This window comes from Prunus avium, chromosome 4 (genome assembly GCF_965620075.1).
Source record: "Prunus avium chromosome 4, drPruAviu1.hap1.1, whole genome shotgun sequence".
NCBI lineage: Eukaryota > Viridiplantae > Streptophyta > Magnoliopsida > Rosales > Rosaceae > Prunus > Prunus avium.
Window position 1 is genome coordinate 34,747,787 of NC_142287.1, and position 22,982 is coordinate 34,770,768.

Sequence of the window (22,982 nt, forward strand, 5' to 3'; positions counted from 1 at the left end):
CTATGTTTCTAATGGAGATCAGAAAACAGAATGAAACGAGATGACAAGCAAATTATGATGGTTAATATCATTAGAAATTTATGCTGGATTCCAATTATTCAATAAGCATAGAAGACCAAGCATATAGAGACACCATGATTGTCAAAATAATCATCAGCCACAAAAGATGTTAGGCAGACAGCTCTTGGTTTTTTTTTAAAAAAATTCAAAGATACGATGATGGACGCAGGCATTCCTCTCACTGTTGAAGACTGGGAAGCACCAGCCATGGTCCTCCTAAGAGGGTTCTGCAACAATAAGAGATATTGAACTTCGGCTATCAGTTGAATGGCAATTCACCACAGAATAAACAAAATCCCGGTGCAGGTAGGGAAAAAACAAAAATAAACTATCTGCATCTTATGTGGAAAAGAAAAGTGAAAACAAACCTTAAAACCACTCTGGTGGGGGATTGGAGGAAAGAAGAAGCTAGTAACCAATGTAGACTGCTGCATTCACTATATAACAGTCGTCATTCTTATCTCCCATTTCTTCCACGCACACACCACTTGAGCATATCAGTCCGCCATCCACAACTTCAACTTTCACAATTTTTCCACTGCAATTAAGTTTTAGGGGGAAGATAAGGCAAAAACAATGTCAAAAAAGAATGTGTGGACTGTGGTTTCAACATCATTGCATTGCATTGTAAAAGAGAGCATTTGCATATCTACACAGTGGATAAACCCAAACAATTGGTTTGCTCGCTCAGTGCATTCTTAGGAAGTTGTCAAGAAGCACTCACAAGTTATTAACAACTCAAGTTACAGTGGATAAACCCAAACAATTGGTTTGCTAGCTCAGTGCATTCTTAGGAAGTTGTCAAGAAGCACTCACAAGTTATTAACAATTCAAGTTTTTGCAAGCAGAAATGTACATGCCGTGACTAGACCAAGTCAAAGTTCACAACCAATGAGCACTTGGGCACATCCCTTAATCTAGTCTGTAAGCTATGCTCAATGCGAATTGGAGTAGAAGTTGGATATTAAAGAGAAGTTTCCCACCTTTGGAGGGGAATAATCCTACTGGACAGTATTGAAATAGATTTCATAGCTTCTTCCAAGGAAGAAAGTTAACCATACTAATTCTCCATCATGCTAAACTAGTAGAGCCATTTCAAAGCTCCTTGATATAATTCCTGTTGAACAAGGATTAGCACCAGCAAAGGTCTTAATGCAAAATGATTATAGCCACTTAAAACTTCAAACATTTGATTTCACTAACAGGCACAGTGGTAAACACCGGTAAGATTGATTGATTCTATAAAAGCGAAATATATGGTTACCCGTGAATGCTGCCAAATTGTCAATGAATTTGGCAGTGCACAACTTAGTAGAAGAGATAGGGTAAAGTTTCAGCGAATGAAAGTTCACACATCCAGATTCATAAAGTGCAGATACTCACTAAGGAAAGACTGATTTGACCCTTTCGACATCCAGTGACGGTTGGAGTAAACGAGGCACACCCAGCTTGATCTCTAGTTTCATCTCCTCAAATGTAACACCAGGTATTGACCCTGCAGTAGTTGAACTTTATGATTACTAAGTACTAATGAAACAAACTCCATAACAATCCTCCTAATGCGACTACCATAATCCAACACAAGATAATGTAACAAAGTAAATCATCACATAAGGTAACTTATAGCATCAACCCTAATTTGCCAAAACCACAATGCTCTAACCATTTACCAACACATAACATGTATTCACAAAACAACATTCAACAGTATTTAGGCTCGCAAATACAGCATAAAAGAAACAGCCAGTATGCTAATAATTTAGTTGTCTTGCCACTAAAATTTAAAAAGGCATATGATCATATTACCTCTTCGAAACGCAGGGATTGAATTAGAGGAGATGGCATCTCTGCAAGCCCGCATTGCTGCAGCGGTAACGTCTTGGCTATAACACAAAATTTCATCAAACTTCATATTTACCAAGCTACTTCCTTTAATTAAAAGCTCAAATTTTTTATACTTCAACGCATGAAATTCTCAAATGGGCAATCATCAAATGTGGCAAAAAGAGCGAGAAGAGAGTCAAAGGGGCAAAGGAAGCTGACCCATGTTGGTCATAGCCCACGCCCATCTCCACGAACAGGAGCTTCATAGGTGGGGTTGAGACGCCGGTCTCACTTTGCTGGGCTTCCATGGAAGCTGATGAGGCTTTGATTTGGCGTGAGAACAGAGAGGCTCGAAGAGAGGACTGGTTTGGGGTTAGAGTGAGAAGTAGGTGTGAAGCTAGTGATGGGTAATTCTTATTAGTATGATAAATAAACGCAGCAGATGAAGAAGAAAGTGGCAGATTTAGAAACAAGCAGGCCGTCATCTTCTTTGCCCAGAGCAAACTAATTTTCGTCGCCCCGACATGATTAGCACCGCCTCTCTCAACGTACAAAGCCGGCCCTTTCTTTGTTTTACTTTTTCTTTTTTTTTCTTCTTTCAAGCAGGATAGATTATCCAATAATAATAAGGTGAACATTTTACCAAATGTAAAAATATATATATAATTAAAAAAAAGCATTTTCTCTTTTTTATACAATAGGCTTGTAGCTCAAATAATTAAAAGTAACTTCCAGTGCACACGATGTATAGTGTTCGAATCATAATAGGGCTAGCAACAATTAGGTATCAAAATCATCATAAATTATATTGTTGTTGCAATCTGAGACCTCATTCAATCTAACAAGGACAACTACCACTTGACCAAAGATTAATTGATAAGTACACCACACAACTGGCATGAACGAACTTTGAAAAGAAATTATTGAATTGGTTACATTAAATATGTAAATATCCCTACATATTTTCAGTAAGAAAGTATCAAAGATACTAGACCTAAATTATACTAATCTTGACAAGTGAATGAACTTGAAATTTGAAACCGAGAAAGACTAATTGGTCTTTAGGGGGCATTTTGGAACGCAAACTTATAACCTTAAGCTTCTTGTTACTTGATGATATGATGCAAACCTTTCAACCAATACGACAAAGATTGATAACGTGATGAGAAAAGTAAGGTTGATCTTATTCTTGATTGAAGGAGAGAGTCACGAAGTTGTAGCATACAGCATACATACTAGATTCTTTTACAAGCTATATTATACATGTTAGTTCTGGGTAGGAACATTAAAATCGATACCCAAAATCTATCCGAGCAGGCGTAGAAGATGAGTAATAATAATATGAATAAAATTATGAATGTAGGCGCATATGGCGCTACCGCCATTGTATTCACAAACACAATGTTTCTGTCCTTCCTTTACAACAAAAACCCTCAGAGCAATTTTCTGAAGCTGAGCTTGCTACAGATGGATGATTGTTAGCATGGTGTAGACCTGCATACAATTTTTTGCTGTTGCTGGTTTTGGCATTGTACATGGCATGACCTGACTTTATCTCTCAACACCTGGAATGCTCTCATCGTTTCTGCATCGAAACCCCCGGCAAACTGCAGCAAATAATCACGTCACTACTCGAAAGAATGTGAAATGTCTGGACACGGTAAAAGGATGCTGTTGAAGTGATGAGTATTTTTACCTGATGTACACGGAAGGCAAATCGAACACCTTGAACTATCAGCTCTTCTTCTTCGGGGCCACCTCCTACTATTTCAAGCTCAGCAGAGACTCTTTTCATATACTTCATTGCCAATTTCACGGATGCCAGCTTGATCTATGAATTTTTCATGTACATACACTATGGTCAGTACAATAACAAGCTAACTAACTAGCATTGTTGGTGCTATAAATTACATCCTTCTGGATTTAAGAGCCTTAAACAATTTTGCATCCCCATTAACACAACATTTATGCTGCAAAAGTTAGAACAACCGGAAAAGAAAAAGATTTGTAATTCAGATATCATGAACTTAGGATACTACCTACCACTAGCAATATACTGTAGTAATTTTATTAATTAATTGTATTGAAGTTGGCTGCAGTTCAATTATTCTACTAATTCAATCCAATATAATCCAATTCAATTCAATGGTCAGGGGACAGTCTCCAGACAAAACATATTATATGTAGAAAATGGGTGAGAGAGAGAGTCTTATTTGCTTCTTTACACCTATAAATATAAAGTCAACATAGAATCTTACTTGCTTCCCTACTTGTATAAACTCCGAAATGAAAAGTTGAAGAAGACAAAACATATTGTATATCAGAAATCTGGGAATTCACATGTGCGCATGCAGGCGTGGGAATAGAAAATGAGAGGAAATCTTAGCTATACTTTCTTCATCTTGTGACCCCTACTACGCTAGATTACATGGTAGACCGTGTCAAAAATATTTCTCAATTATCTTACACGTCTGAGATTTATTAAAAGGTACCCACCTAAAATCCATAACCAATAAAAAAAAGATGGGCTTTGTGGAATGAATTACCTGGCTTACAAATTCAGTATCGAGCATCCAATTGGTAGGGATTTGGAAAACCTTGTATCTTTGAGTGGCGGATTCTCTGATCCGTGAAAGATTGTAAACACCATGCTCCAATCTGTTCCAAATTATCCCAACAACGTTACAACACTGGAATAAATTATGGCATTAGTTTGCAAAGAGACGACTGAAAAGTCGCTTACTTTTCTAGCAAAGCCTGCATCTTCTTGAGGGTTGGACCACAGGGCTGGCGAGAATCGTCGGGAAACGACGAGGCCTCGGTTTCAAGCTTCTTGAGATCACAGTACCCAAATGCAGCCTCGCGCAGAGCATCGGCTTTCTGCTCTGGCCAGTCGAAGTGCTTCAGCACAGCTCTTTCATCCACCTAAACGAAAAGAAAATCAAAGTCAATCCCCAATTAGAGATTTTGTGAAATTCAAAATAAATCATGTCATAATTTGTTGAATTGGAAAATAGAATGGTACCAAATATGAGAGCTCATCGTCCAGCCATTTGACAAAAGGCACCACATCCTTGATGTCTGTAAACGCTGCGTTCTCAACTTCCTTTATCAAAAACCTTATGAAATCTCCTTGCGTTTCTACATCCGTTTTTATCTGTAGATACAGAAACACATCATTTTCATCGACAAATACAAAATTGTCACTTTACTTTCACCAGAATTACACCTTTTTTTATTTAAACAAAAGCAATTTCATTCGAATCTACGTACTGTCTTGTCGAACAAGCAAATAATAATATCAATAAAGACAAATAGGACGGCCACTTGTCACTGACAACTGACACTACCAAAAAGCCAGTGGCAAAGTCGTAATTTTCATAAGCAAACACGATGCCGGAACTTACCGCGAGCAAATAGGCCGAACGGTTCTCGATCTCGCCGATCATGTCACGGGCATTTGCGGTTGCCGGCACGTCGGAGCCTCCACTGCCGGAGTCTCTGCGAGAGTCTCTTCTCATCAGAGAGTGGTAAAACTCCACAACCTCCGGCACTCGCCTCACCTTCGCAGGGGCCGGCCTTCTCCCTTTAGGAGGAGGGGGAGGCGGAGGCGGCGCCGCTCTTGACGGCGGTGGTGGCGGTGGAGGTACCGACTTCGCCTGGCTCGTTGGCGGTGGCGGAGGTGGTGGAAATGTAACCGCTTGTTCTGTTGAGGCCTTGTTTTCGCCGTTGGATGTGGATGGTCTTGGAGGCGGTTTAGGAACCCTAGGAATGCGAGATCTGATAGTAGACAGAGTCGACTCGGCGAGTTCCTCAGAGTTACACCTCGAGTGTCTCGGTCTCTCCATTTCTGCTTCCTCCCTCTTCGAATCTGAGCGCTCGAGCTTCTGACTCTCCTGATTTGCATGAACGTCCGCGCATTTGACTCCCTTCTTTAAGTTTTTTATGAGATTGGACCTTCCGGTGACCTCCATGAGCCCCTGGAATCTCTGCGACGATGAAAGCTCGTCGCTCTCCAAGTTTATCTCCGCTTTGCTACGATCCGACGCCGTTTTCTTCAACTCCGAAATCTCAGCCTCCATTGCCTTCACTTTTTTCTCGCTCTCCCTCCTCTCTTCCTCTAACATCAACTTCACTTCCTCCACCTGATTTCTCAACCTCTCGTTCTCGGCCTCCAAGGCCTCCATTTGCTTCGAAGCTCGCTCAATGTCTTCGCTCTTGTTGAGGATCTCGTTTTCCAAAACAGGGACAATGGCGACGGACTCTCTCAAGAGCTTGTTCTCGAGAAGCTCCGTCTTCAACCTCGACTCTCGCTCCCGGAGCTCTTCGACCAGGCGGAGAAGCTCCGTCACGTCCGGTGGCTTAGGCTGGACCTGTGCTGAGGAGCGTGGAAAGTACACGCCAAATGAGCGCGAGAACACCGTCTTCTGAGAGACCTTACCGGAGCTTACCGACGGCGACGGCGACTTCGAAGGAGTCTCCGGTTTCGCATTTGATGGTGATTTTTGCAGCCCCATTGCCGCCCTCACCTTCCCAGCTACCATTGCAAAACTCTATCTCTCTCTCACTAACCTCGGGGTTTCTCTCTCTCCTCTGGGATTTGGGGTCTGTGATTCTCAAGTCCTCTTGTTTGCAATCCTCTATAGAGCGAAGGCTTACAAAGACGTCCCTGTCTGTGTGCGTCTGTCTCTGTGTTGGAGAAAGTGAGTGAAGCTCTCTCTGTCGAGCTAGAAGTTTGCGACTGAAATTAAATAATAATTGAAAAAAAACAAACAAATAAGTAGTTTAATTTATAGATAAATTAATTAAAGATAGAGGGAAAAAAGCAGAAGGCGCCGTTACCGAGGAACGGTCTTCTTTTTTCGGATCCAATTTTTTTTAGAAAAAAATTTGACGAAGCAGTAGTCCACGCGCGAAGAGGGATTTGGTGGGTAAGATTTTGAAAAATCTGATGAGTTATTGGGGGCGCGTGGGATTAGGGCGGTGGGTGATATGGCTTTGGGGCTTTAGTTGAAGGATGGTGAGAGTGTAATGAAATTGATTTAGAAAGAGTGGGAAGTTTTGGAAACTAGAAAGGTCATTCTAACGGTCGGCTTGGTACACTATTTGTCGCCATAATATCGCGAGATCTCGCTTGAGTTTGTTGTGCTTTGACTGGTTTGTTTGCCGTGAGAAGTCAATGTAGGTCTTTGGCAGGTGTTGAATTATAATTAGTCTTAATTAATGTAACAGCTTGTTGTTAATCATAGTAAAACCTACATCATTAATATTATTAATCTCCCCTGAACATTACTCTCTAAACTGATCACTTGTCTTACCTTCAAAGGCTCAAGTGTTGGAAAATATAAATCATAATTTGAGGAAAGATTATCTTGTGTAATCGGAAATATATATATATATCATTGTATATTTACATCTCTCATCACGAGCACTCAGATACAGGAATAACATTCCCTTCCCGTTTGTATGTAAGAATCTCTGCAATCTTGAGACTCCTTTATTTTTGTGCTGAGTGTTGAATTGGGAAATTCGTCCCCCTTCTTTTCGTAATTTCCTCACCATATTTTTGCTATATTATTAGAGAGAGAGAGAGAGAGGATGTCCATGTTCATTTGAATTGGTAGCTGTGGGATTTTGTTGGTAGCTGTACAGCTGCTTTGAGGATGACATGAGAATGCGTATAAAGGGAGAAAGACTTCCATGAAATGGTGTTATGACGTATGTGATAACACTTCTAAATGACATAATATTATTGGTTGAGGATTACAAAATAGTGTTATTCTCATTGTAACTATGTTTTTCTTGTATAAAGAAGAAAGACTTTCATGAAACAGGAGGATAAAATTATTTTGCTATCCCGACCAATAAGGGGATTTGTAGCTAGTCAATATCCTTGCCTTGCTTACCCATTTCTGTTCAATTTGCATTTGAGTATGCGTGTGACTAATTATAGTTCAGCTTAAAGTACAAATATCTAGGCCAAAATTATATATAGATACAATTTTAAATTAAAAAAATATTCATAATAATTTATAAGAGCGTCAAATTTGTAAAAGAAAAAAAAAATATCCAAAACTTCAATTTGGATATTATCTCACATGAATTATGGGGTGGCACCGCTAGCTTGTTTGAAGAAGAGAAGAATTGGAAATCTATATATTGTATTGTGAATGAGAAAAATAAATGTGAGGAGCGGTTAGTGTAGGAAAGCATATGTGAAAGTAATGTAACAATCCCCGGGAGTAAATGTAACGTGATCCAAAGTGGTCCTCCAAGCACAAGCATATGCTTCAAATTTAATCATCTTAACAGTTTCCCATCAAGATAAGGAAGACGTTGCAAAAGCCAACGAAGCACCAATTAATAATGCATCTGCATCTTCTCGAATTCATCTAAATTTAATAATCTTAATGAAAGTGAAGTTGAGGGAAATACATTTTGTGAATTCGAAGATCAAAAGTAATTTCACAATTAACCAGACTACTTACTTAGTGACCAATTAATTGGTTAATTGAAAAGGCAGGCTTATAGTTGCTTGGGAGTTGGGATCTCCAGATTCAATTGAATGCATCAAGAAAAGACTTGGTCAACGACCAGCGTCAAATGAAGTCATAGGCTGCAGTCTGATATTTATAAAGTTCAGTAAGCGATAAGTTTTATCACAAAAGCTCTCAGTGCTACTTATTATATGATGTAATTTATTTAGTTAATTTTTTGACGTGGGATTTTACATTGTTGAACAAAACTTTCACTAGGTTACCATAAAATCATGGGTATAAATTATAAATTAGAAGAGAGAAAGCTTGAAACATGAGAAACTGATTGGGTACGGCAAATATACATAGAGATGATTTGTCGCAAAGGGACACAAGTCTCGTGAAGATGGAAGCTGGTCACGGGGTGTGATGGGATAGGACGTTGGTGGTGGGACTTGACCATTTCTTTCTGATGGTAACCATATTATGTATGTATGTCTGTATTATGTGCAGGAGAATAATATCCCCGTAATAAGATTTGAGTTCAAAAAGGTCACCACCCCCCTCCCTCCTTCCAAAAGAAACGAGAAAAAAGTTAAAAGGACTCTGTTCTCTGAACTGGTCCAAGTAAAACTAGTGAGAACTGGCCAATGGGGTCTTTACCTGAGTCAGAGAGTAGTCTCCGGTTCGAATACTCCCTCTTCCTTAACTACGAAACAAAAAACAAAAAAAACTAGTGAGATCCGACGGAGAGCATCACCAGTCACCACCGTTATTATTTTTAAATGTTGAATTTGGAAATTACCAACTTGGTGATGGTTTCGGATGAGTTGGGTCACTGTTTGAATTACAGGCCCAAACTTTCATCCCTCAATCTTATCTTGATCTCCTTAGTCTTGCATAAGATTGAAAACCCATGATAATTAGTCCATGTATCATGTTAAAAACCATGATCCAAGAGAAAAAAAAACACAAAACGCAACGATCATTTAGTCTAATGACACTTAGTTTACACAATAAATCGATGATTTAGTCTAGTAACACTTAGTTTTTACGTTATTGAAGAAAGTAAAAGAAAACATAGTGTCTAAAATTGCGATTCAACCCAATGGGCTTTAACAATGTATATACCTTTGGGGGCCATAGTGTTGATTTCGCCATCCATTGCCTTTATTATAAGATGTGAGTGAGTACATTACGTACCATAAGCTTGTCCAAATCTAGGTATGGGGACATTGCAAAGTGAAGAGTCAAAAGCTAAGGCTTTTTAGTAGAAAGCTGCCAACTTAATTATCTATTCCCAGGACGTACGCCATTGGTTATGGAATAATTCTACTCTTACTAGATTTGTATACCATATTCCAATACCATCTTATGTGGCAGATGAGGTGGACAGCCACATCAATTAAAATTAATTTAACATTTTATTTATTTATGATTTATTAACACTTTTTAATTAATGTGGCTGTCAACTTCATCTGCCACATAAGGTGGTATGAGAATGTGGTATACAAATGTGATAAGAGTAGCTTTACTCTTGGTTACATCATGCTTATTCTTCTTCTTATATATCATCCAATATGTATATATATATATATATATATATATATATATATATATCCAAAATGTACGAGGCTTGCCTTGTTTAACTTGCCAACATCATACTTATACCAAAGATATATGTTTTCCTTATAGCAAAAGCAAACGCAAAGGCCATCACCATCTTCTCTCTTTTTGTAACAAAAAAAAGATGATCCATCTCCTTCTTGTTGTCAATTGTTAAGTGGACCAACCGTTAAGAAAAAGCCTGCAGAAAACCATCTTAAAGGAGTTTTAGCCCATCCCATGCCGCATACATTGGCAAAAGATATGCTTCAATTTTAGAACTACATGAAGACAAAGTTTTGAACTTAATAAAGTTGCCAACCACCAAATTATCTGTGGAGGAGTAAGCTGATTTTGCTTCATTGCTTGTACTTTCCAAGCCAAGAATAGGGGAATCTAACCTGCCTTAGAGAAATGGGATTTCATCGGATTTGGCATATGCCTAATGTCCAAGATATGCAATCACTTTGCTTGCAGCAACAAAATTAACAGAATTTACTTCAAAGTTTCCTATTCTTGGGTTGAACTTGTTTTCCTCATTCCTTTTAGACTATGAGACTACGAGACCAATCTCTGGCCACACGGATCAAACATTAGCGTCTCAATTTGTCTAAGATTTCAAAACTTCTAAATTGCTGTCACCAATCACAATGTTTTCTTCCAGCCATGATTTCACAGGGAGGAAGTAAGCTACGAAAGTCAAGGTGATGCATTGAATATCTTTTGTTTCTAAATGCATTCTAGAGTTTTTCACGGAGTCTGTATAAAGAAGGCAACAAGACTCGTCCTCATCACGAGGATGTTTGGTTTGAAGAAAAAAATGGATAGCAGTCATAGCATAGCCAAAAAATGGAGGCATCTAAGTGGCCAGAACAACTGGAAGGGCCTGTTGGATCCTCTTGACATTGATCTCCGTCGCTACATAATTCACTACGGAGAAATGGCTCAAGCTACTTATGATGCCTTCAACACAGAGAAGGCATCAAAGTATGCTGGAAGCAGCAGATATGCCAGAAAGAATTTTTTCTCTAGAGTTGGTTTAGAGAAAGGCAATGCTTTTAAGTACAATGTGACCAAATTTGTGTATGCAACCTCACAAATTCAAGTCCCTGAGGCCTTTCTCATTAAGTCTCTATCAAGAGAGTCTTGGTGCAAGGAATCAAATTGGATGGGGTACGTTGCTGTGGCAACAGATGAAGGGAAGGCTGCGTTAGGCAGGAGGGACATTGTGATTGCTTGGAGAGGCACTGTGCAGTCATTGGAGTGGGTTAATGACTTGCAATTTAATTTGGTTTCTGCCTCAAAAATACTTGGTGAGGACGGTGATCCTAAGGTGCATGAAGGTTGGTACTCCATCTATACTTCAGATGATTCTCGTTCGCCTTTCAACAAAACCAGTGCCAGATATCAGGTATAATCATATTGACAGTCTATTAACATAACATGCAAGACTTGACAAAAGAACGTTACATGCAAATGTAATGTTTTCTGACGTTTTACATTTATATATCCAGGTTATTGAAGAAGTTAGGAGACTAGTAGAGCAATTCAAGGATGAGGAAATTAGCATCACAATAACAGGGCACAGTTTGGGTGCAGCAATTGCCACACTGAACGCAGTTGACATTGTTGCCAATGGCGTAAACAGGCCAAAGGAGCAACCAAACAAAGCCTGTCCAGTAACAGCCATTGTCTTTGCCAGCCCTCGAGTTGGAGACTCAAACTTTGAGAAGGTCTTCTCCAGGCACAAAGATGTTCGAGCCTTACGCGTTCGTAATGCTTTAGATGTTGTCCCCAACTACCCAATTCTAGTGGGTTACTCGAACGTGGGAGAAGAGCTGGCCATCGACACTCGAAAATCCAAGTACCTGAAGAGCCCTGGAGGGGTGGCAAGTTGGCATAACTTGGAAGGGTACTTGCATGGAGTTGCAGGAACACAAGGGAGCAAAGGAGGGTTCAAGTTGGAAGTTAAGCGTGACATAGCCCTGGTGAATAAGAGTGCTGATGCTTTGAAGGAGGAGTATCTTATACCGGCGTCTTGGCGGTGTGAGAAGGACAAGTGCATGACCCAGCTGGACGATGGTTCTTGGGTGCTGAGGGATCATGAGGATGATGATGATGCTGATTTTTAATCTTGATTGTTTTTCTTCTTTCGTTGGGTTACGTTTGATCATGTATTTAGAAGATGATTTCTGTTTTTGTGGTTCTGTCCATAGGTTTTAGGTTGAATTATTATGCATCAGTCGTGTTTCAGTTGTGCGATACTTGTAAGAAAGGAAAAGTGAAAAGTCTGTATGTTGAAATTTGGGTTGAGTTGCATGAAAAACCTAAATTTGGTAATTATTTTGTCCAAAACCTGCCCATATATCAACACAAAGCCTAATTTACAACCTCATAGTGCTAGCCCAAATACCTAAGCTACAACCATATCCAATTTGTTTCTATAATCTTATTAGGGGAGGTTCTCCAATAAGTATTTAAGTTAAGAATTTATTATATATTTTTAATTTCGATTGTCGGATTATATTCATTAAATGTGTTGGTAAATTTAATATACAAAATACATCGATATTAGAAATATGTAACCAATTAATCCTTAATATAAAATACTTATCGAAGAATCTCACGTCTTATTAATGTCGTGCTATCTATAAAGGAGCATAAGTTTATCTATATGAAATGGAGACTTGACGAACCTTGGTCATGGTTAATAATATTGTTGAAGGTGAAGTTGGAAATTTGGGGCTTAGTTCGTGTTGTCTTTAGTGAATAATTTGTTTGTGTGTTGGAGGCACGTGCCAGTGCTAGTATGACTCATATCATGTGTGAATTTCAAAATCATGATATATCATCAAGAAGACCACAAGTTTTTTCAACTGGATTCGGGGACAGCTACATTCCAACTAAACTTAATTTTTTTATTTATTTACTGTGATGTATATTAAATGATAAATTACACAAACAATAAGGTTGAAACAAAAGCTAGCAGACACCGTTGGTTTGTGTAGTTGTTGGAATATAATAATATACAGAGGGCACAAACACTACTTCTTTGAAACACTCAATTTAGTAGTGGTTATATAAAATATATCCGAAGCCCTGAACAACAAAGGGGATGTAGCTCAGATGGTAGAGCGCTCGCTTAGCATGCGAGAGGTACGGGGATCGATACCCCGCATCTCCACCCTTATCTTTTTTATTTTTCTTTGTTGGGCTAGACTGAACGACATCTCTAAAATCCTGTCGTTCGCGGAACCAAGCCTAACCTCCTTTCTTGAGTTGAGCACAGTTGACTGTCGGAAGCCTAACCTCCTTTCTTGAGTTGAGCATTGGTTTCTCACCAGTTGACTGCCGGAAGCCTAACCTCCTTTCTTGAGTTGAGCACTGGTTTCTCACCAGTTGACTGCCGGAAGCCTAACCTCCTTTCTTGAGTTGAGCATTGGTTTCTCACCAGTTGACTGCCTGAAGCCTAACCTCCTTTCTTGAGCATATTATTATTATGTTTCTGGCCACTAGACCCCATGCAATAAATAACAAATACGATGTCATCATATTTTGACGTTACGAGTATTAACTGCCTCATGCCATGAATATGATTGATGTTAGCATACATTGGTGGTCTTAGTAATTGCTTCAACAACTAGGGGGGTGCGAAATCTCTTAGCTGTTTAATGCTCTACACACCAGGAAAAGAAGGCGTAATCAAATCATCTTATCTTCCATGCCTACCTCCCCCACGAGAAACCCTTGCCTTTCTGAAGTAATAGTTGCCAGTCTCTGTACAAAGTAAAATTGAAACAAAACAGATCACAGTTTGAATTGTACTTTCGGATGGCCATTGTCACCTTGTTTGCTTCACAAGTAAGATCTTAAGCATATATTTTGAACAAAATGGTAAACTTATTTCTTCATGGTAATATATTACACACGCGCGCGGCGCCCACACACGCCAACAATGGCAATCTATAAAAGGAACCAATTGTAAGACAAAGGCAAAGTGTAGCTAATGTATTACAAAACTAGAGCCTAGAGGGGTGTGGTAAAACGGCCATGGATCAAGCCCTTGGCAATGTACCCATAAGCTGCTTCTGTTAAGTGAATTCCATCCCAGTTTGCATAGGAAGATGGATCTTTACAGGCTGTTGATCCAATGTGCCCACACCTTGCTGAATTATTGAAGTTGTATGGCCCTCCCCCTCCACAACAAGCCCTTAATGTCCCACTTTTGAACCCTAAAAAAAATAAATAATACTATAATTTTAGCATACGTGAGTTAGCCCAGTTGACCATAATTTATAAATGAAATGCAGAGGAAACGGAAGTTTCAATTTATAAAACTTGCCATAATGCTGAGGGGCATGGTAAAAAGGCATGGCTGCACCATAGTAGTCAGCATATATAATCCTTGCATGAGGGTATTTTAGTCTAAGTGCCCCTAGGGCACGCTTGAGCTCACTGTTGTGGTACTTAGAGAAACCATTGAACGCCTTCAAACACCCATTTCGTTTATCATAAACAGCTTCGTTGGGGCTTCGAAACAGAGTCAGATACACAGCAGAGCACCCAATCGGCAAGTTTCCAGGCACCACCAACTCCACTGCTCCTTCCTCTATCAATGCCTGCCACAGTAATTTATTATGTGAACATTTTGGTGTAAAATTACTATTATTTAACTGCAGACATAGATTAGGCGAGTTGGACCAGCCTCCATACAATATCAAGTTCGAGTCTCCTTTCTCTAAATTAGATTAATTTAGACTATCGCTTGTATATAAAAATACAAAAACTTATTATTTAAGTAATATTTGTGTATATATATATATATATACATACACTGGTGGCCTGAGTAATTGCTTCAACAACAAATGGGACAGAAGCCTTGAGCTGTTTAATGTTTCCACCAACAAAGAAGGCATAGTTGTAATCGTTTCCACCTATCTCCCCCACCAGAAACAGAGCCTTTTTGAAGTAGTTGTCACACTCTGTGGAAAAATCAAATTAAAAATGTGAATTAAGTTAAGAAACTAGGTTTGTGGGTTAGTTTGATCTCTAGACTTTGTGATCACCTTGTTTGGTGGTGCAAAGTGAGGGCTTAAGTTTCTTGAACCAACCAAGCTGAGTGCTCAAGGAATCGTTTGTCCACATAACGGATCCGATTTTTCTTTGGTAGAAGAATTGTGGGTCAAGCGCGGTGGCTCCAGCAACAGCAAAGTTCACTCCATGCTTCACATCTTGGCCTTTGCTTAGTGCCAGGTAGGGTGGCAAATGTGGCAACCCAAATGCCTCAGCTACAACATTATCAAAGTTCATTTAATTCACATCACATGCCAAATTAATCAAATTAATGTATATTTATATATTACAGATGATGTGGGTTAGGACAGTGAGCTCGCCCTCTTACACTTTTAATTTCCTTCTCGTAAACTAGATTAATTTAGAATGGTTTTAAATTATCCATTGTATAAAAAAAGAGAGAAGAAGGGGAGGAGGAGGGGCTTACCAATGAAATCAACTACAAGTCGTCCATCGGAGCACCGGCCGGTTGCACTTCGAAAAAAGGTTTCTCCATAAGGGAGCTTTCCGATGACTGGGAATGCAAGGGCACCAGAGAGGAGGAAATTTCCGGTGTCACTAAGGGAGTCACCGAAGTTGAAAATTGCCTCGTATGGTTGAAGACTTGAGGAGACTGTGCTCAAAGTCAGGCATAGAGATGCTAGAAGAATAAACAGCTTCATTCTGTAAAGTAATGGAAGAGGGATATGGTTTTTGTTTGTGTTTCATTACATATTATTGGTTAAATAACTTTTAGCATAGGCTATGTACTTATTTGTAATTTTACGTCGCGGTTTAGCTGTTTAGTTGAGCTTTAAATATTTTGGGCATCTTTCAACTAGATATTGGTCTTTACCCAATAAACTGATTGAAATAAATACTAGTGATGGTGGTCCTAGTGAGCAAGACCACAAGTTTCCACAATCAAGGACAACTACCTTTCAACTAAACTTAAAGGGACACCTCTTTTTTTTGGTTACATTGGGAGCAAAGAATCTTGGAGTTTCGATCCGGTGCGGTGGGGTTTCGGCGGAGAAGAAGACGACGACGACGACGACGAAGAGAGAGAGAGAGAGAGAGGCAGCCAGAGAATAGAGGAGGAACAAAGATCGCAAATAGCCATAGAGAAGAAAGAGATGACGACGGCGACGATTAGAGAAAAGAGAAGACGAAGGTGGGGTCAGGGTTAGGATGAATCTGGTGTGTGTGCGAAGGCCATCGTAGACTTTTAGTTTTGACTAGGGTGAAGCTGCCATGTGGAAAAGGTTACTTTTATATATATATAATTTATTAAAATAAAGGAGGCTGGTTCGGTCGATTTTTCGCTGCTTCAGATAAATTAAACTGACTAGTTCAATGCCGGTTCGGCCAGTTGTTTTTCCGATTTTTGACTTTTTAATTGAAAAACTAAACCAAACCGCCAAAACCAATCCAATTTGACCGGTTTGTCGAGTTTTGGGTATAAATGCCCAACCCTATCAAAAAGTAATAAAATATTCCAACAAATAAAAGTAATAAAATGTAAGTAATTGACTAAAGTTGATTGGATATCATGGACAAAAAAAAATGTTTATTAGATATGCTAAGGGCCCCACTGTGCTTTTGTAGCAATTGGAGTCAACCAAATTTGTCACGATTGGTGAGAAACAAAGATGGCTCAACAGTGGCGGATGCAGGAATGACCACTCATGGGGTCATAGTGTAAACTACCAAATAATTTTTTAAGATGAAAAAAATATTGAAAATGAAACGATAGTACTTTCACTCATAATTAATGTCAAAAATAATATTACAAGTTACAATTGTCCACGACGAGGTTTCATTTATTTGAATTGAGGCTTAGGGTTTAGAAATTAGAACTTACTTGAATTGAATTGTAAACTTTCACAAAAATAGTGGCGGCAACGGGAATGGATGGTGGTGAACGGCAGCTAGCACCCTTGGTGGCGGTGGCAAGGGAGGAGATGGTGGTAGAGGTCTTGGGGAGATTGGGGTTAGGGAGGAGAAATATGAAAATTTGGAGTTTGGAGGGTCTGTTTTCGGGTCTGTTTGCTGTTAATTAAGAAGTTGCAGCCCGTTTTTTATTTTTTTTTATAAAAGTCCTAGACCAAAACGACGTCGTTTTGGCTAGGTCTTTTTAAAAAAATTGCATTGCCCAAAACGACGTCGTTTTGCAAGGCAGTTTTTAAAAATAAAAAAACTGAAAAGAACCCCAGCCACCGAAGCTTCTTCTTCTCCATGGGGTCATTTCCATGGCTTCCAAGGGCAAAAACCAGTCCCTAACACTAAACTCCAGATCTGCCATGGGGTCGTCTGACCCCATTGACCCCATGGTGGATCCGCCTCTGTGGCTCAAGAATAGGGATATAATTCACCATTACTTAAAACAACTAATGCAACAAACAAACGTGTCCCTCAAAAATAAGAATTATTCACCAGTACTTAAAACAAATCCTAAAACGCTAGAAGACTTAACAGCTTCAACACCATGAAGGTTCGAACTTAAGAACACTAGTGTGCTAGTCAAAAAGCTTATTATTTGAAATATTAAATGGTAAAACCAAAAATAAATAGGACTTCTTCATTAGCTAGCTATTAGTAACTGTGTCTCAAGTCCGAGTCCGTTGCACACAAGTATTTCTCCTGTCACTCAGTCACATTTGTGAAACACACAAGGAAGCAAGGCGTGGAAAGGTGTAATTTCCTTGTAGTAAATCCTTGGTCATCAACCTGTATGCTGCTTCAGTAGAGTGCGTGCCATCCCAGTTGATATACTGTGAAGGGTTCTCACAAGCCGTTGCCCCTGCATCCCCACATAGTACGGATGAGTTGAAGTTGTATGGCCCTCCTCCTCCACAGCATGCTTTGCTAGTCTCCCCAGTAAATCCTGGAATTATTATTATTATTATTATTATTACACATATATTTTAATTATCATAAATTGTGAAATAGGTAGATATAGAAATATTAAAGGGGTTGAAGAAGAAGTACCAAACTGGTGTGGAGATTGATATAATTGCAGCAGGGCATTGTAATAGTCTGCATAAATGATAGTGACCTGAGGATGAAGCCTTCGAATCCGACTTAGTTCTATCTGAAGCTGCTCATTGTGGTACTGAGCAAACTCGTTTAACCATTTTAGGCAGCCAGTTGAAGGGTCATATTGGTTTTTATCTGAACTCTCAAATTTTGATAGATAAGCAGGAAAGCAACCAATTGGATTGTTGCCTGGTACCATAATTGTTGCTGCCCCGAGCTCGATTAACTCCTGCAAACCATGCAGCCGTAAGTTCATAGCCAATATTGCAGACAGAAAAAAAAGACTACCTTAGCAAGTAGCAATTATGATTCCCCAAGTCTTACATTGATGGCTGAAGCAATTGCTTCTATCACTAATGGTAAATATGATCGAACCAGTTCTATACTTTTTCCTCCAAGCAATCCATCGTTGTAATCGTTGCATCCAATCGATCCCATTAGAATTAGAGAAGTTGAAAGGAATTTCTTGCAGTCTGTAATTAATCAGAAATAAAAATTAAACAACTGATCGATCGACCAAGATGAAAATTATTAAAGTTTATATATATAGAAATTAATTAAAAAGCTTTACATTCAGGTCCACCAAGTCCAACTACTAAAGTTGTCATATATAGTTTTGGCGGTGGTCCAAAGTGTAGCCAACCACAAATATACAAGTGGACAGGAAACAATTTCAAGGAAGGGTACGTAAGACAAAAATGAGAAAACGAAGTATGCCCATATATTACTTTAGTTTAGGAATGCCTATTCACAAATGTATTGCAAAGGAACACTATTAACATAAAGGAAAGTACTTAAAAAAACATAAAGGAAAGTAAAAACATATAACATCATGGTGATCATAATATTAATAATCATATTAACAACAACAACAATATTAGATTTTTGTAAATTAATAATAAAAAAAATCTATGGTGAAAAAATGTAGCATTAAACTTTTTTCTGAGAGCAAATACATGCCATCAGTAATAGATATCCATTTCCGACGGCAATTATATATACACCCTCACAAATAGACACCCTTTTGCGTGAACTAATAATTGCCCACGGAAGTACATAATCACTTTTAACAACTAATTACCCTAAAAAATAGAAAATTTACTACCGACGATCATTTTTTGCCCTCGAAAATAAGCTATAATTTCTGAAAACGTGAAGATGCCCTCGGCAAACACAACAATTACTGACACGTGCAAGTTTCATTGCAAACAAATGTGGCACAAATATTTCCCATCAGAAATTAGATATTTTCGATGGCGAGAGAACCCTTATCCAAGGGCATTTTGGGTGTTGAAAATAGTAAGCATATTGTTGCATTATTGATGATGGAGGGTGTTTTGCTCTTGAAAATGGTATTTTTTCCGAGGGTATTTGGTGTCCCCCGGAAAAAAATTACCGCAAATGACTACTTTTTTCCGTAGTGATATAATTACCTAAAGATGTGTTGCATAAAGATGGCAGCAATATTTGTTTGAACCACCCCATTTGAATTCTTAGAGAGTTGTTGGTACTTGGACTATGAATGTCCATTGTTGCAAGAAAGGATGCATCGAGCCCCGTGGCTCCTATTACTGCAAAATTCACACCCGCTTCAAAGTTTTGGATACTTTGATTACTGTTCGGGCTTTGAAGAAAAGGTGGTACTAGTGGAAGCCCCAGAAACTGAGCTGCAAAAATGAAGTGAAAGTTAAATGAGAAGTTGATGAAAAAAAATTCAGATATATATAGATATACATATAAGTGGATATATGCGTACGTACCAATGAAGTCTATGACTAAACGACCATCCGAGCACCGTCCCGTGGGATGATGAAAGTAGGTCTCCCCATATGGCGGTTGGAAGAAGTGGAGAGATTTGTTAGGGGAGCTGTTGTATAAGTTGCCTGTATCAGTAAGTGAATCTCCAAAGCTGATGACCGAATTGAAGCAACCAAGCACATGCGGGATGATGACAACTGATACGAGAATGAGGTTCATCAAGTATGCCTGAAAAGAGCACCCCATTGAACTCATCTCTCTCTCTCTCTCTCTCTCTGATATGGTGTGTATGTGTGTGTGTTCAATTTTATACACATCCAAAATACTTGAACTAAAGTCGAACTACTTCTTTTCAGAATGTTAGGTAGAGTGTGCCATAAGCAGAATCTACACAGGATATGTGTAGATAATATGGGGAAAATAAATTCACTGGAAATCTTTGCCATTTGTGTAGACCGGTTGGTAGAGGTCACACACTAGGTAGTAGGTACTAATTGGGGGAATGGTGTAATTTCCTTTTAACAAAGCCTGTGCAGAACCACATTGTGCTGATGAGTTGTAATTGTATGGCCTTCCTCCTCCACATCATGCTTTTGGAGTTCACCTGATAAATCCTGCAATGAGACATGAATCAAAAAGTTTTATCGTATTTTCAGCATTTCCAAACTCTGCAACTTTAACACTTCAAATATGCCTAATCTAGTGTGCGAAAACAGGATTCATTACACCAACTAGGGTTGGGCATACACACCGAAAACCTGGTCAAACCCCTAAGCATATATATTTTTTATTGGTTTTCGATCTGAAATCAAACCAAACCGATGTCTATGATTCTTGGATGCTCTAATTTAATGTTTGGAGACTCTAATTAATTTGGTGGTTGGCTCTAATTTTGTGCATTGAGAATCTACACTGCTTGGAGACTTTTATTTAGGACATGGATGCTCTTATATGTTTGGGACATAAATGCTCTAATTTAGTTCATAGGCGTTTTAAAAGCAACTAGGAATGTCCGAAGTTGTGTGTTTTTCAACTAATACCGTGAGCAAGCGAACTAAAATGGGAGACTTTGATTTAGGACATGGATGCTCTTATATTTGGGACATAAATGCTCTAATTTAGTTCATAGGAGCTCTAAGGCCATCTCCAACCATATTGGAGTTAAACTCAAATTTTCACCCTCTAAAATACAACTATTCATGTATTGCCCGGACTCAAAATGTTTTTTCCTCCAACCTTGCAGACTCAAAATTTGAGTTCGTAGCTTTATTAAATTGTTTAAGAATAGTTTAACTCTATTTTTCTGTTGTGGTTAATTTTTCTTAAGTTGATTTTTGTTTATAGCTTTGTAATTTATTTTTCTGAACGCTTTAACTTAAAAAAAATTCTAATTTTGCTTAAAATTTGATTTTAGTGGAATATTTAATAAATAGGTAGGTATTTATAGAATTTGGAATGAGTTTTAAACTTGAATCTCATGTTGATTTATAAATAATATTATTTTGACTATTGGATTTTATTGGATTTAATTTGGGTAATTGGATATATATATATATTTGTTATCAGTCTTGGACAATTTGGCCGTTAGATTAAGCTTACATTTAAAAAAAATTACAAAAGCATATTAAATGTAGCCGTTGGATCCCAACGGCTATATGAATTAAACACAACGTGCGGCCAACATTTAAAGGAAGAGTCTGAGTTCTCCTACAAACGGGCTCCACTCGATTTGCACCAGCACGTGGGCTGTTTTGAGGCTTGCTTTTGGGCTCCACCTTTTTGCATGTGAGCTCCACTAATTTTCGATCCAGGCAATAGACAAGGCGGAATAGCGCCTGGGTTTTTTGTCTGGACTGCTTTTTTAGCCCGTTCTTGTACACGGTTGGAGAAGCTTTCGGGCTAAAAACCTAAATTTTGAGTTTAGCCCAGTCCCATTGGACACGGGCGGAACTACCTACAAGCTACAGTGAGTTGTAGCCCAGATAGCTTAAAAAGAAAATAATGAATTAAACCTAACATTAGCCCCAGGTAGCTTGAAAGAAAAACAAAGAGGAATTAAACCTATAGCTCATCACATGCCGTTCTCACACAACCCACTTGTGGCCGGGCCCTCATCCATTTTGTGGTCTTGTTGGCTTTTTTTCATTGTCTAGTTGAATTTTATATAAGAATAAAGTATTCTATGAATAAAGTCTTAATATAATTTCATCGTTTCCTTTTTACAATTTGTATTACTTAATTCTTATAGATAGTGGAGTGAGAGTGAGAAAGGGTAACAATTTAAATGGAATTGGATGGCGTTAGGTTTCCATATAATAAAGTATTCTAATATGACCTCAATTAGAAGGAAGTATCTAGTATCCTAGTTTGTATTTTGTGCTACCAAAATCGATTTCATCTCCAATATAAGTGTAAGTCCTTAGCCCTAACTCACCAATTTTGATTTTTTTCATTGATTTGTCTCCATTGTTCTTGTGTTTATAATTAATATATATGTGAAATCTAATCAATATTTATATTTTTGCACTTTGTATTTGTGAAGCTTATTCAGTTGTTGCCAAGAAATTTTAACAATTCAAGATGGAAAATGAGTTTCTAGCTGATTTTATGACTGTTTACCTTGAAAAGAACTTATTGACAATATCGATTTATATGGAATACCAACAGATTTCAATTATCTCAAAGTTCGTAGGGCACAACTTCAATAAGTACACTTTTAATCAAGGACGTACCCACTAGCATGCTAACCTGGGCTAAAGCCCAGGCAACTTGTTTTTTTTTTAAGACTAAATTAATACTCTAGCCTAGGTCATCCAAATAAAATATTATTAACTAATCCTACTAGGACTAGGCTAATCACCCTGTTGGCGCTAAATCTAAACAGATAGAGATGAGTGCAACTTACAAGAGATGTGGACGATCTAGCAGATCGATTGAGTGATAAATGGAGATTCTTCCTGTCTTCAGATGCTGATCTTGAATAGAAGATAAGCGAAGCTCGTGAGGTCTGTGGAACCGGTGTGGAACCAGCCTAAGACCCTCCGATGCTCAAGTAAGATTGTTTTCAAGAGCTCTTGTTGTTGACCATATAAAAGTATAGAAGTCAAGCTTAAAAGTCTTACCCCTGTATTGTAGTGGAGGGGCCTATTTATAAAGGGCATTTTGTAT

General features: G+C 38.5%; 5 protein-coding genes and 1 non-coding gene across 6 annotated transcripts; 2 read left to right on the forward strand and 4 right to left on the reverse strand.

Moving 5' to 3' along the window:
- Nucleotides 1–41: 41 nt before the first annotated feature.
- Nucleotides 42–2,487, reverse strand: LOC110755181 (50S ribosomal protein L34). Its single transcript, XM_088251886.1, has 5 exons — nt 2,104–2,487; nt 1,867–1,943; nt 1,444–1,555; nt 429–598; nt 42–287 (listed from the first exon to the last, which is right to left on the reverse strand). The coding sequence occupies exons 1-4, from the start codon at nt 2,367–2,369 to the stop codon at nt 469–471; spliced, it is 585 nt and encodes a 194-aa protein (XP_088108012.1). The 5' UTR covers nt 2,370–2,487; the 3' UTR covers nt 42–287; nt 429–468.
- A 552-nt stretch (nt 2,488–3,039) lies between these two features.
- Nucleotides 3,040–6,631, reverse strand: LOC110755152 (Tetratricopeptide repeat (TPR)-like superfamily protein). Its single transcript, XM_021956328.2, has 6 exons — nt 5,292–6,631; nt 4,910–5,041; nt 4,628–4,809; nt 4,431–4,542; nt 3,581–3,715; nt 3,040–3,491 (listed from the first exon to the last, which is right to left on the reverse strand). Exons 1-6 carry the CDS (start codon nt 6,426–6,428, stop codon nt 3,363–3,365), a joined length of 1,827 nt encoding a protein of 608 aa, XP_021812020.2. The 5' UTR covers nt 6,429–6,631; the 3' UTR covers nt 3,040–3,362.
- A 3,822-nt stretch (nt 6,632–10,453) lies between these two features.
- Nucleotides 10,454–12,320, forward strand: DSEL (alpha/beta-Hydrolases superfamily protein). Its single transcript, XM_021956375.2, has 2 exons — nt 10,454–11,376; nt 11,480–12,320. The coding sequence occupies exons 1-2, from the start codon at nt 10,699–10,701 to the stop codon at nt 12,095–12,097; spliced, it is 1,296 nt and encodes a 431-aa protein (XP_021812067.2). The 5' UTR covers nt 10,454–10,698; the 3' UTR covers nt 12,098–12,320.
- Nucleotides 12,321–13,076: 756 nt separating this feature from the next.
- TRNAA-AGC (transfer RNA alanine (anticodon AGC)) lies at nt 13,077–13,149 on the forward strand. Its single transcript has one exon. It is a non-coding gene; the product is annotated as a tRNA-Ala (tRNA).
- Nucleotides 13,150–13,834: 685 nt separating this feature from the next.
- On the reverse strand, nt 13,835–15,754 carry LOC110754669 (GDSL esterase/lipase At5g45910). Its single transcript, XM_021955770.2, has 5 exons — nt 15,466–15,754; nt 15,032–15,253; nt 14,799–14,947; nt 14,308–14,584; nt 13,835–14,197 (listed from the first exon to the last, which is right to left on the reverse strand). Exons 1-5 carry the CDS (start codon nt 15,698–15,700, stop codon nt 13,992–13,994), a joined length of 1,089 nt encoding a protein of 362 aa, XP_021811462.1. The 5' UTR covers nt 15,701–15,754; the 3' UTR covers nt 13,835–13,991.
- A 1,672-nt stretch (nt 15,755–17,426) lies between these two features.
- Nucleotides 17,427–20,105, reverse strand: LOC110755028 (GDSL esterase/lipase At1g28590). The gene is made up of 5 exons (XM_021956175.2): nt 19,817–20,105; nt 19,490–19,723; nt 18,381–18,529; nt 18,009–18,285; nt 17,427–17,904 (listed from the first exon to the last, which is right to left on the reverse strand). The coding sequence occupies exons 1-5, from the start codon at nt 20,067–20,069 to the stop codon at nt 17,672–17,674; spliced, it is 1,146 nt and encodes a 381-aa protein (XP_021811867.1). The 5' UTR covers nt 20,070–20,105; the 3' UTR covers nt 17,427–17,671.
- Nucleotides 20,106–22,982: the final 2,877 nt, after the last annotated feature.